Source organism: Coptis chinensis, chromosome 3 (genome assembly GCF_015680905.1).
Source record: "Coptis chinensis isolate HL-2020 chromosome 3, ASM1568090v1, whole genome shotgun sequence".
In the NCBI taxonomy this organism is placed as follows: domain Eukaryota; kingdom Viridiplantae; phylum Streptophyta; class Magnoliopsida; order Ranunculales; family Ranunculaceae; genus Coptis; species Coptis chinensis.
The window spans coordinates 106451099-106464142 of record NC_141458.1 but is presented as its reverse complement, the minus strand read 5'-3'; the positions used below and the strand labels follow the sequence as shown (position 1 = coordinate 106464142).

The window sequence follows — 13044 nt, the reverse complement described above, 5'->3', positions numbered from 1 at the left end:
GTATTGTGGTCTTGTGGAATAGAACTCCAAACACATGCCAACCATATGGCATTATGGCCCACGTCGTGGTGCTTGAACGATAGCATGAATTTTAAATTTTTGAGTGTCAGATGGTCAGAATCATCCTTGCCAAAGTATACAGCTTAAATCTCATGTCACAATCGATGTGTGTTGGCCACAAGAAGAATTTCATTTCTTCTCCAACAAATTTTCCAATTTAAAATCTTTTAAAGTAAGAATTTCATACTTTAAAATCGCTGTTTGATTTATGACCACAAATCTTATTGATGGACACATGGTTCAAAATTAAAAAGAAAATAAAAAATAGTAACGAACAGTGTATCACTACCACAGCCGCAACATCTCTCATTACTTCTCTTTCTCTCATCACTTCTCAGTCATCACCTCATATCATATTTCGCGCCAACCTGATTGTTGATCTTCAAAAAAACAAAAAAAAAAACCTGGTTTAACTCACCCAAGAGGGTGAGTTTAGCAACTGTTTTAGATAACCAAAACCAGAGTGTTAATGGAAGCATACTTGTCTGCTTCAAAATCAACTTTCTTCTTCCACAAGCAACAAAACTTGAAAACTTCCTTGTCCTCTTTCTTTCTCCTTCTCTTCACCCCCACCTTCTTCTTACACTTCCCCTTTTCTTCACTTGATAAAAACAGTACTACCACTTCCCCTTCTACTTATTCACCACTTAAACAGAAGAAGAAAACCAAAAAACTACAAAAGGAAGAGCAAGAAAAGCCTATTAATGTTAGTACAGTGTATCAAAATGGAGACCCTTTAGGGAAAAAAGACTTGGGGAAACTTGTAGTGAAATGGATATCTCAAGGAATGAGAGCTATGGCTTCAGATTTTGCTTCTGCAGAGATACAAGGAGAGTTTTCAGAAGTGGAACAAAGAATGGGACCGGGTTTAACTTTTGTTATTCAAGCTCAACCTTATCTTAATGCTGTTCCTATGCCACTTGGTTTTGAAGCACTTTGTTTGAAAGCTTGTACTCATTATCCAACTCTTTTTGATCATTTTCAAAGAGAGTTGAGAGATGTTCTGAATGAACTTCAGAGGAATTCTGTTTTTGAGGATTGGTCTAAGACCCAGTCTTGGAAACTTCTCAAAGAACTTGCTCATTCAGGTAATCTCTTCATTCTTCTCAAACAACTTATTTAATTTAATGAATCTTATCAGTGAATTGGGAATTAATCGGTAAACTGAAAATGGAGTAGGTTAGAGCACATTCTGCTTTCTGCCTTCAATATTTTTCCGATGCAATTTATGTTTTAATGATCTTTTGTGTGTGTTTTGCTTTTTTGACCGCATATGAGCCTTTCCTGTCCAGTACTCTTGCAAATTGGCCTGAATTTTAGGATTCGGTTCCTCATGTAGTGATGAAATTGAACTTTGGCTGATGTTCTATTGCAGCTTCTCACCGAGCTGTTGCACGTAAGGCTCCCCAGATGAAGCCCGTGCACAGAGGCTTGGGAATGGAGCTCGAGAAGGCAAAAGCAATACAGAGCAGGATTGACGACTTTGTGAAACACATGTCTGATCTCCTTCGCATTGAACGAGATGCTGAATTGGAATTCACTCAGGAGGAGTTGAATGCTGTTCCCATGCCTGATGAAAATTCCGATACGTCAAAGCCAATAGAGTACTTGGTTAGTCATGGTCAGGCTCAACAAGAGTTGTGTGATACCATTTGCAATTTGAGTGCAGTTAGCTCTTCAATAGGTAAAATTTTGGTCAGTTCTATCTCTTGCAGTTAGTTCAGCTTGTTATTTTTTCCTTGCCTGGGTAAGAGTACTACGGTAATAATTAACTTTAAACTCATTGTTCCTTCAGGATTAGGGGGAATGCATTTGGTTTTATTCCGGGTTGAAGGGAATCATCGATTGCCACCTACTACTCTTTCACCTGGAGACATGGTTTGTGTCAGAACGTGTGATAGTAGGGGTGCTGGTGCAACATCAAGCATGCAGGGATTCATTAACAACTTAGGTGAGGATGGGTGCAGCATCGTTGTGGCTTTGGAGTCTCGCCATGGTGATCCGACTTTTTCAAAGCTGTTTGGCAAGAGTATCCGAATTGATCGTATTCATGGTCTGGCTGATGCTCTCACATATGAGGTGTCTACCATAACCTTTTAAATGAATGAGTTATTTTATTTTTTTTAGTTGCACTGGAAATATATAGGGTTTGAGATTATGGCCTACATCCATTTCGTCCATAATACTTTGTTTCTACTATTCTTCAATATACTAAAGGGTTCTCAATCATTGTACATGGAATATAAATAAATAAAACACTTTTACAAAAATGCCTAGTGAGTTCTTACTTGTAAAAGTATGGATGGAAAAGATCATACTGGTAGGAATAGAGAGCTGATCGGGAGTAGAAAGAGCAGAAGTAATGCGGTTTGACTGTCTATCCTTTTAAAATGTAAAAACTAATGCTGTGTCATTGAATCCTATTCATTGGCATTTCCAAATCCAACACTCCATACCCAATGATAACACCAGCCCAATGTCTGTGAATTTTAGCTTCTCAGACACTCAGGGTCAATTTGACTCTGAGCCTTTGAGGTATGGGTACCAGTACATCAACAATTAAAGTTCCCAGGGGACTCCGAGAGTATCTAATCTTGCCATGTGTTAGCTGATGAAAGAATAACTTAGGCTCCTATTTTTATGGTAATTGATATTTTGACAGTTTTTTTTTTCTGTAAGTATGTTCATATGATGGTTCCCTTTGTGAAGGCAAGACCTTTGAGAAGAATAAAATATTCCATATATTTTACAATAAGAAACACATATAATTACAATATATTTGCATGCTTAACATCCTTGAGTAGAGGAATCTTTTTTCTTTAAGAAAAAGAAAAAGAAAATGAAAAAAGAATTATCTAATCTATGCAATCCTCAATGTTATCTCTACTATGATTACTTTTTTGCAGCGGAATACTTCTGCAATCCTCAAAATGAGTGGATAATGAAGTCTGTTTTCATTGGTTTTGGTGCGATATATGTTTGTCTGACTATCATACATTTTTGCAGCGGAATTGCGAAGCCCTGATGTTGCTACAGAAGAGTGGTTTGCAGAAGAGAAATCCTTCAATTGCCATAGTGGCCACTTTGTTTGGAGAGAAAGAAGATGTTGAATGTCTAGAGCAGAATCATTTGGTGGATTGGACTGAAACAGAATTGGATGGAGCACTACAGGATGGAGTGTACGACAGTTCACAGCTAAAAGCAATTGCATTTGGCTTGACCAAGAAGCGACCTATCCTTATAGTCCAGGGACCTCCTGGTACTGGAAAAACTGGTTTACTTAAAGAATTGATAGCACTTGCTGTTCAGCAAGGTGAGCGGGTGCTTGTAACAGCACCTACTAATGCAGCTATTGACAACATGGTAGAAAAGCTATCCAACATTGGACTGAACATAGTACGCGTTGGAAATCCAGCACGAATATCGACATCTGTAGCATCAAAGTCTTTAGGAGAAATTGTTAAATCAAAGCTTTCAACTTTTGTGAAGGAGTTTGAAAGGAAAAAGTCAGATCTGAGAAAGGATCTGCGATATTGTTTGAGGGATGATTCTTTAGCTGCAGGTATACGCCAGCTTCTGAAACAACTTGGAAAGACATTAAAGAAGAAAGAGAAGGAAACTGTACAGGAAGTATTATCGAATGCTCAGGTTGTACTCTGCACTAATACGGGAGCAGCTGATCCTTTGATCCGAAGGATGGATACGTTCGATTTGGTTGTTATAGATGAAGCAGGCCAAGCAATTGAACCATCTTGTTGGATCCCAATTTTGCAAGGGAAAAGATGTATACTTGCAGGTGACCAATGCCAGCTAGCCCCAGTCATTCTTTCTAGAAAAGCCTTAGAGGGTGGACTTGGCATATCACTTTTGGAGAGAGGGTCAAGTTTGCATGAAGGGGTTATCTCGACAAAGTTGACAGTACAATACCGAATGAATCATGCAATAGCAAGTTGGGCTTCAAAAGAGATGTATAACGGATTGTTGCGTTCATCCCCAACTGTATCCTCTCATCTTCTTGTAGATTCTCCTTTTGTTAAGGTATCTCCTTTTCTCTTGGCATGTACATCTCTGCTTCTATATGATAATTAATACGCATAACTATTGTAAATTTGTAATTGCCTCCGACTGCTAAATCTCTTGCATATGCACCTTGCAGACTGTAATGTAACCTGAAGATGTTCAGATATGGACTATGGACATTGATATGCATACCATTATGAAAGCAAAGGATATATCTTTTTATTCCTTTGTTGAACTCATAATAGATATGGATATGAATATCTTATTGTTTATGCCAATATCATTTTATGCCTCAAGTGATCTTTCCCCCTTTTTATACTTTTTACAAACATGATATAACAAACTCAACCTACTCTCTTGTTTATATGAGTATAATATGCATCCTTAAATATTATGTGACGCAACCTGTTGCTATCCTTGTTATAATACTATTCTTTTCCAAACTCTTTTGAGTGTAATACTATTTCAGAACTTGTTGAATCTGACGGTTGATACCCTTTTTAGCTACGTCTTTTTTCCAGACCTGTATTTAAGCTTGGGCTGTGCATTTATCCTTAGATATCAACCCTAAACCATTTCAATGTAACAAAATTTATTGGTGAATAAATTTGCACAAAATAATTCTGTTTCAGATATTGAAGAGAGTAGGTTGAGTTTAAAATGTTGGCAAGCTTAAAATGTAAACACACAGTACTTGGCTGCTTACTATTTCGACATTTACTCTTTCGGTCAAAGGTTTGACACATTAAATTTTGCGTATTTTTTGATTTTGCAGGACACATGGATAACACGGTGCCCATTGCTCTTGTTGGACACACGAATGCCATATGGCAGTTTATCTGTTGGCTGTGAGGAACATCTGGACCCAGCTGGCACTGGTTCCTTTTATAATGAAGGAGAAGCAGATATTGTTGTGCAACATGTCTTTTCATTGGTTTGTTCTGGTAAACGTTCTTACATGCAGATATAGTCAGAGAAGATTTGTTTTGTGGTAATCTCAAATATGGTAAATATGCAGGAGTTAGCCCGGCTGCCATTGCAGTACAATCTCCTTATGTTGCTCAGGTACAACTCTTGAGAGAAAGGCTTGATGACTTGCCCGAAGCAGTAGGTGTTGAGGTAGCAACCGTCGACAGCTTCCAAGGTCGAGAAGCAGATGCAGTCATTATATCAATGGTATGCTAATTAAGTTGATTTTTTTTTTTTATATTAATTATACCTTAGAAAGCAATTCAATATTTAAAAGGAGACTGTTATTGTGGGTAGTTTCTCCTCCCCTATAAGCAAGCATTATAGTTGTTGTTCCCATTCTTCCTTTCAACCTTGCTTAGGAAATGACCTGAGGTCTCTTGCTTGTTAGTTGTATGGAAAATGATAAGAGTAAGAGAGGTACCGAACTGCCTAGCTGCGTTGGTAGACTCATCTTGCATTGTGTACTTCATGCTGTTGCCTGATCTAACTGTCTTATACAAAAGAATACACATCTTTTTATGCGCCCATAGGCATAACCTTGAGAGTACCTTTTCACTGAGCCATAAATAACCCATACAGATGCAATATCCATGTCACATAAACTCATCGATTGTTACATAGAAAAAAAGAATGGAGGTGCATAGTTCGTTTTAAATTCTTATTATATGAGCATGTTCCCCAAGTTCAACATTATTATTTGATAGTGTTGCTTACCCTCCTAAACGTAGGTTCGATCAAATACCCTGGGAGCTGTTGGATTCTTGGGTGACAGTAGGCGAATGAATGTTGCTATAACCAGAGCTCGCAAGCATGTTACTGTTGTTTGTGATAGCTCAACCATTTGCCATAACACTTTCCTGGCTAGGCTTTTGCGTCATATCCGCTACTCTGGAAGAGTAAAGCATGCTGAGCCTGATACTCTTGGTGGATCTGGACTTAGCATGAACCCTATGCTTCCGTCCATCAATTGATGGCCAACGGAGCCGAGAACCACCACACATTTCCTGTAATTGTTGATTATTCACGAGGACACCCCGTAAGTAGATTCTTGTCCTCCTGCTACCGCATCCATTTGTGTATAGGTCTTTCATTTTGTTTGGGGAAAAAGTAAAAAAAAAAATGAAACAGATAATTTTTGGGAGATACATCTTCAAAAATTGTATAAACGGGAAAAGTCTTGTAATTATTTTTGTTATATTTGACTGAAATTGATTATTTTATAGTGGAAATGAAATGTACATTGACTGGGAATCGCTGTAAGTGTTATTGAAGCTGTAATTAATTGTTTAATATCTATCGCTCACTTGTGTTACCTTATAAGCACCTGCTGCAATGATGATTGCATTCTACTACACAAAATACAATTTATTTGCGCAATTTAAGAAAGAAGTTGAAATGATAAATTTTATACATGTATCTTGCATCACCACATTGGGCTGCAACACAAGCCAGAAACATAAGTAGCGAAGTGTCAAGTAGATACTTTTAGGGATGGAAATCTCAAGCCAAGATTGATAAGGAAATAACTTGACGTATTTGCTTGTTTCTCCATATCAGCAATCTCATTGGCAGGCCTCAATAATCTTCACTGCCTCTGCTACGCCAACTAACATTTTTCGGCACAAAATTTCTTTTTAATCGAAGTCGCAAGTATGAGAGCATTAATGAACAAAACGAAATGCAGATGATGTGCATTTTGCCCCAAGATTTATAAACTCAAGCTCAGACATATATCAGGCTGAAGCCACACCTTACACCAGAATGACCAGAGAAAAAGAAATCAGCAATGCCTCTTACTGTCAACACCCGCTCATATGTCATATTAGCAAGGGTTGGTTGGTGTAAGCCAAAGTGGAGGAGGCCAAAACAAGTGTGAATAGTTTGGATACTTTTCTAACTTGGCAAAACTACCATCATCCAAGTTAAAGACCACTATATCATGTTTTAATGCTTGCTCGTACTCAATGAAAGAGAATTCCGTCATTGAACAGAATCCTGCATACAAGATACAGTTCCCTTTACACCCAGAAAGAAACTCTGATGATGAGATGGAAAATGAGTACGAGTCACCAACAACAAAAACTCGATCTCCTAGGTTCTCTACTTGAAGCCAAGCGAGTTTCTTCTCCACAGCCAACTTAAACACTTTAAATCCAACCGGTGCGAGTGTATCAAACCAAGCAGGAGTAGCTGGTTTTTCACTACCATCATCACGAGATTTTGGACAGGCATCACAAAACCATTTCCAGAGAGTAGAAAAGGCTTTCATATATTCAATAGGAGAACTAGCAGACTCAAAAACATCAACGAGAAATAAATCGCCATTGGATTCAACGAAACGCTTCTTGTATCCACCATCTTGAAAATGCTCTGATATCTTTGTGAAATTTGAGGTAATGGGATCAACAATAAAAGTTCTTCCAACACTATCTACCGCATAGAAATGCCCATTATGATGTGCCAAGTCATGATATTCAAATTTTTCATCATTAATGACAGTCCATTTCTTATCACCTGATCTAAAGAAAAGCAAATACTCCTGATCATGGATTGCCATGAGGACAAAATCAATTCATACTTGCATTCGACGATAAAACAACCTTTGTTAAATCAAATAGTCTAGGGAATTGATTCCCGTCAAGAGAAGATTTAGGAATAGGAAAATTACCTATACCAACATTGGAAGAATCTGAGTGTATTACCTTAAGCTGATAAGTTTTACACGGAGCAGATATCTTAAAACTCATATCAAGTGTGTTTAATCCTTTAAGAGAAGTTTTGGGTGATGAACTGATTTTACTTCTTGCTAATGGGTTCAGCAAATGAAGCACATTGGGTCTTGGTTCTTCAACTTTGATTATCCAACATGTTGGAATCGTAGTTGAAGAGGAAGATTGAAAATGATCAGCGGGTTGTATAGCGTAGATAGTGTTGTGTACAAGAGTGAAGCAAATAGTAGCATTCTCCATGATTGACAAACAGATCGAAATCGGGCTAGATCAAAATGTGTGTCCAGATGTTTAGATATTTTGTTTAACAACTCTTGGGGCAGTTGAGTCCAGTCACGATGGATACCCATTGAAGGAGAAGGGTGGAAGGGTTTAGGGTTTTATGCCAAATGCAACTTCACAACGTGAGCTTTTCTTTCAGGGGCATTTTTATCCGTTAGAAGGCGAGACCGGTTTCGGGTATGAAAATTCTGAATAACAAACAGGGGACGGCTCAAGGCAATCGGGGCCCTAAGCAAAGTTCCAATAAAATTGTTACATCTTATAGATCGATATGATTTGTCTAAGTTATTTCATATGAATGCAAACACTTAGTTTATTTAACAAAAAATTTAGAAGATAACAATTATTGTAAAAATTGATCATAACATTTTCTTTTTTTCTTTCTTGAATAGTCTCCCCCACAAACATTTTTTTTTATAACAAAAAATTTAGAAGATAACAATTATTGTAAAAATTGATCCTAACATTTTCTTTTTTCTTTCTTGAATAGTCTCCCCCACAAACATTTTTTTTTGTAACAAGAAATTTAAAAGATAACAATTATTGTCAAAATTGATTCTAACATTTTCTTTATTCTTTCTTGAATAGTCTCCCCCACAAATATTTTTTTTTATAACAAAAAATTTAGAAGATAACAATTATTGTAAAAATTGATCATAACATTTTCTTTTTTCTTTCTTGAATAGTCTCCCCCACAATTTTTTTTTTATAACAAAAAATTTAGAAGATAACAATTATTGTAAAAATTGATCCTAACATTTTCTTTTTTCTTTCTTGAATAATCTCCCCCACAATTTTTTTTATAACAAAAAATTTAGAAAATAACAATTATTGTAAAAATTGATCCTAACATTTTCTTTTTTCTTTCTTTAATAATCTCCTCCACAAACATTTTTTTTTATAACAAGAAATTTAAAAGATAACAATTATTGTCAAAATTGATTCTAACATTTTCTTTATTCTTTCTTGAATAGTCTCCCCCACAAACATTTTTTTTATAACAAAAAATTTAGAAAATAACAATTATTGTAAAAATTGATCCTAACATTTTCTTTTTTCTTTCTTAAATAGTCTCCCCCACAAAATTTTTTTTTATAACAAAAAATTTAGAAGATAACAATTATTGTAAAAAATTGATCCTAACATTTTCTTTTCTCTTTCTTGAATAATTTCCCCCACAATTTTTTTTTTTATAACAAAAAATTTAGAAGATAACAATTATTGTAAAAATTGATCCTAACATTTTTTTTTTTCTTTCTTGAATAATCTCCTCCACAAACATTTTTTTTTATAACAAGAAATTTAAAAGATAACAATTATTGTCAAAATTGATCATAATATTTTCTTTATTCTTTCTTGAATAGTCTCTCCACAAACTTTTTTTTTAATTGAATTTTATTGATAAAAATAACATAAATACAAAATGAAGTAGAAACATATGAGTGTTGTGAGGGAGATCTTCATATAGAGAGATTTAAGACAAAATACCATAAATACATGAGGAATAGTGGAAGAATAAAAAAATATCCTACACCTATAACATCGTAGCAGATCATGGCCAAGCAATAATGTGACAAACTTGAAATTTCAATATATTTATTTAATAAATAATTACACAAGAGATATAGAGAGAGAATTCTATACCAAATTAAACAATATAGAAAAACCAAATAAGACAAAAGAATGATAGAAATAGTATTGAAGTGTTGGCTTCAATTTGATAAATTGTCATAGGGTGTTGAAGAAGTTTAATTAGTTATGGAGGCGTGCCTGTTTATTTATTGGAGAAGGCGAAAACACTAGGGAAACGAAGAGGTTTAATGTGATTTTCTAATTTCCAATTTTCCAATGTAAAACCGTTTATCAACTGGATTAAAATAAATGAAAAACAAATAGTGACCTTTTTTTTTCACAATAAAACAATAATAGACTTAGGACTGTAGGTGGGCTAGGATATATTGGGCCCTTTGGACTGCAGGCCCTAAGCGGCTGCTTATTTTGCTACAGGGTAGAACCGGCCCTGATAACAAACTAACAAACTTCCCTGATTTTGCTCCTCAAGATCCTTCACATTTGGGTTATCAACAAACCTCATAGACTGGAATGGTGAGCAAGCATCCTAAAAGTGGGGGGCTATAATTTTGGTTCTAGTCAAGTGGAAACTGAAACACTTGAAGGTTCAAACTTCAAACTAACAAAATGTAGGACAAAATCAAATTTTAAACTTCATAATTATCCAATTACTAAGTTTCATAGTCTGATCTGCTCTCCTATCTCATTTTCATCGCAACTAAACAACACCATTTCATATACAATCAAGTCAGAATAAAATAAACGGCATGGCAATTAATGGAAACAGAGAACTTTATAGGTACAAATCATTTTATTTTCTTCTTTACCTACGCATTTTATTTTTTTTAACACTTATTTGTTTTTATCATTACTTCTTTACTCATTCAACCTCTTATGTTATGTTCTTTCAGAGTTTCTAATTCAGAATTTCTATTGCAACTCCCTCCCCATGTGCATGGTACGCCTTTAACCTTAGACAAGGTAAGAACAAGCTACCAACATTTTCAAAACTAGTTCAAAATGTGAAGTCCTTTTATTTGTTTATTTATCTCTTTTCCAATGTTTGGCAATTCGCTGATTATTGACTAGTACGTATACCAAGTACCTTTGAATGGCCAAGCAATGGAAAAAAGACGCACGTACACTTCTTAGATACCAAGCAAGGTATATGATAGTATGATACTAAGTTTTTATTGCTATCTTTTTTATGTAGAGACGGGTAGTTGCGAGATCGCGTAAACTGTTCAACTTGGTCAAAGACCAGCAAAATGATCTTAAACAGCTCCCTTATACTCTTCCAGACATACCAGGCAATCTGGAAACATTCGAGTTAGCGATGAAATTTTGTTATGGCTATGAACTAAGTATGACAACGGAGAATGTTATCCCACTTATTTGCTTAGCTTACTACCTAGAAATGACTGACGAGCACAGCCCCGATAACCTCCTCAACATCGCTATCAGCTTCTTTAACCATAATGTACTTACTGTATGGCACCAAACCTTGAAGGCATTGCCAACCACAGAACAAGTCAATAAACAAGCAATGCATCTTCGTATTGTCGACTTTTGTTTGGATTCTCTTGTTAGAAAGGCTCGTGTCAATCCTTTCCTCATTGGGGAGCCAATTAAGAGTCATATCTATAACCATGGCAATGATCACAATGTCGACAGTGGGTACAACAGGGCAAGCGCAAGGAGAAGGCTTTTTCTTCTTGATTGTCAGTCTGATGGTATAACCATGTTAAGCCTCCAACTTTATGGGCTTCTTATGTCTAAAATGATTCTAGAAGGGATCAGACCAGACTTTATTGCTGCTTCACTTTTTCGATACACAAAGAGATGGATTCATGAAGATGAGGAAGGTAGTCCTTCAACTCATGAGGAGAACTATCAGAGGGAAATCATTGAAACAGTGGAGAAGCTTTTGTCCATTCAAATAGGAGTCCTCCCTTGCAAGCTGTTGTTTGAAATGCTCCGAACTGCAATGTTATTGGAAGCCAGCACCCAATGCAGGTATGGTTTTGAGAACAGAATTGGTAGACAGCTTATTGAAGCGACAGTGGAAGACCTACTGATACCATTTCAAGGTTATGCCTGTGAAGTTCAATATGATACTGAGTGTGTGAAAAGGATATTGAAGGCTTTCTATTCAAACTACACATCTTCGGATCAATCCGGACTGATCAAAGTTGCAGACCTTATTGATGATTTTTTGGCTGTGGTTGCAAAGGAGTTTGATATGAATAAGGATACATTTATGTCGCTGTTGAAGTTATCTGCAGCAGCATCAAATGACTTGCATCGTACTTCAGATGGAATGTACCATGCAATCGACGTTTACTTAAACAAGCATAAGTACAACCTGACAGAGTCTGAAAGAGAGGAAGTGTGTCAGTTGTTGGATTGCAATAGAATGTCCTCGAAAGCATGCACACATGCTGCACAAAATGAGCGTTTACCTCTGCGGGTGGTGGTGCAAACTCTGTTTGTTGGGCAGTTACAACTAAGAGATGCTATCACCAGCAGGATAGGTGATTCAGAAAATCGGGTCCCAAAAGGAGGAGATGGCGTTGGTTGGCGATGGTAGTAATGGTGAGGATGCAAGGATGGAGATGGAGAAAATAGATAGTAAGGTTATGGAGTTGGAGAAAGAGTGTTTATTGATGAAGACACATATAGAGATAGGTGTTGGGGAAAAGAGGAAGAAGGGTGTATGGAAGAAGTTGAAGAGAAAATTTGGGTGCGGCAGTAGCATGACTGACTGTGATTGCCAAGTGAACAAGAAGGTCCATCCAAGAAACTGTTTTTGATTTTTGATTTCATGCTTGATCATAATCACTCTTGATGTGTATTAGAAATGCTAGTAGTCCTATTTTGCTTAGTTTTTTTATTGTAACGTGAAAATTGTTCCTCTTCCCTTTATTAGTAACTTGATCTAACCAAGAATGCAGACTGCAGAATGTGAGACCCAATTGTAGTTCAATGGGATTGTTATGCCTCATAACTTGCGGCGATGATGCTGGTAACATATTTTCTTTGTTATTAAAAGATTATGTACGACTTGTACTACTAGAAACTTAGGAAGTACTAAAATCTGTGAAGAACTGGAAGTAGAGGTTACTGGGGTCTGGGGACTCATCACTGGTGACTGCACTTGGAATTTCAAATTTGGCTAAATGTGGGGACTACTAATCTAACAATTTCATCTGTGAAACCAAATTTAAAATTTCTAAGTGCGCCAACCATAATGAGTTTGTTCGTCAAAATACATGATGTCATGTTCCACCAGATCGATGGTGTGGCAGCTAGAACCTAGAAGTGCCTTTTCCGCCCGCATGAACAGATTGTGGAACTGCCCGAGTCAACTGCTACTTATGAAACCCGTCTCATCAGCCTTTCACCTACT

The 13044-nt window shown here is 36.4% G+C and overlaps 3 protein-coding genes across 3 annotated transcripts; 2 read left to right on the top strand and 1 right to left on the bottom strand.

Moving 5' to 3' along the window:
* Window positions 1-393: 393 nt before the first annotated feature.
* On the top strand, window positions 394-6348 carry LOC147512635 (P-loop containing nucleoside triphosphate hydrolases superfamily protein). Its single transcript, XM_086595650.1, has 7 exons — window positions 394-1148; window positions 1436-1744; window positions 1856-2139; window positions 3067-4098; window positions 4856-5024; window positions 5099-5256; window positions 5781-6348. The coding sequence occupies exons 1-7, from the start codon at window positions 530-532 to the stop codon at window positions 6021-6023; spliced, it is 2814 nt and encodes a 937-aa protein (XP_086451776.1). The 5' UTR covers window positions 394-529; the 3' UTR covers window positions 6024-6348.
* A 414-nt stretch (window positions 6349-6762) lies between these two features.
* Window positions 6763-8131, bottom strand: LOC147512634 (F-box protein SKIP23-like). Its single transcript, XM_086598756.1, has 3 exons — window positions 7913-8131; window positions 7755-7760; window positions 6763-7624 (listed from the first exon to the last, which is right to left on the bottom strand). Exons 1-3 carry the CDS (start codon window positions 8129-8131, stop codon window positions 6875-6877), a joined length of 975 nt encoding a protein of 324 aa, XP_086454882.1. The 3' UTR covers window positions 6763-6874.
* Window positions 8132-10117: 1986 nt separating this feature from the next.
* Window positions 10118-12554, top strand: LOC147512633 (BTB/POZ domain-containing protein At5g17580-like). The gene is made up of 3 exons (XM_086595648.1): window positions 10118-10434; window positions 10547-10616; window positions 10849-12554. The coding sequence occupies exons 1-3, from the start codon at window positions 10403-10405 to the stop codon at window positions 12223-12225; spliced, it is 1479 nt and encodes a 492-aa protein (XP_086451774.1). The 5' UTR covers window positions 10118-10402; the 3' UTR covers window positions 12226-12554.
* Window positions 12555-13044: the final 490 nt, after the last annotated feature.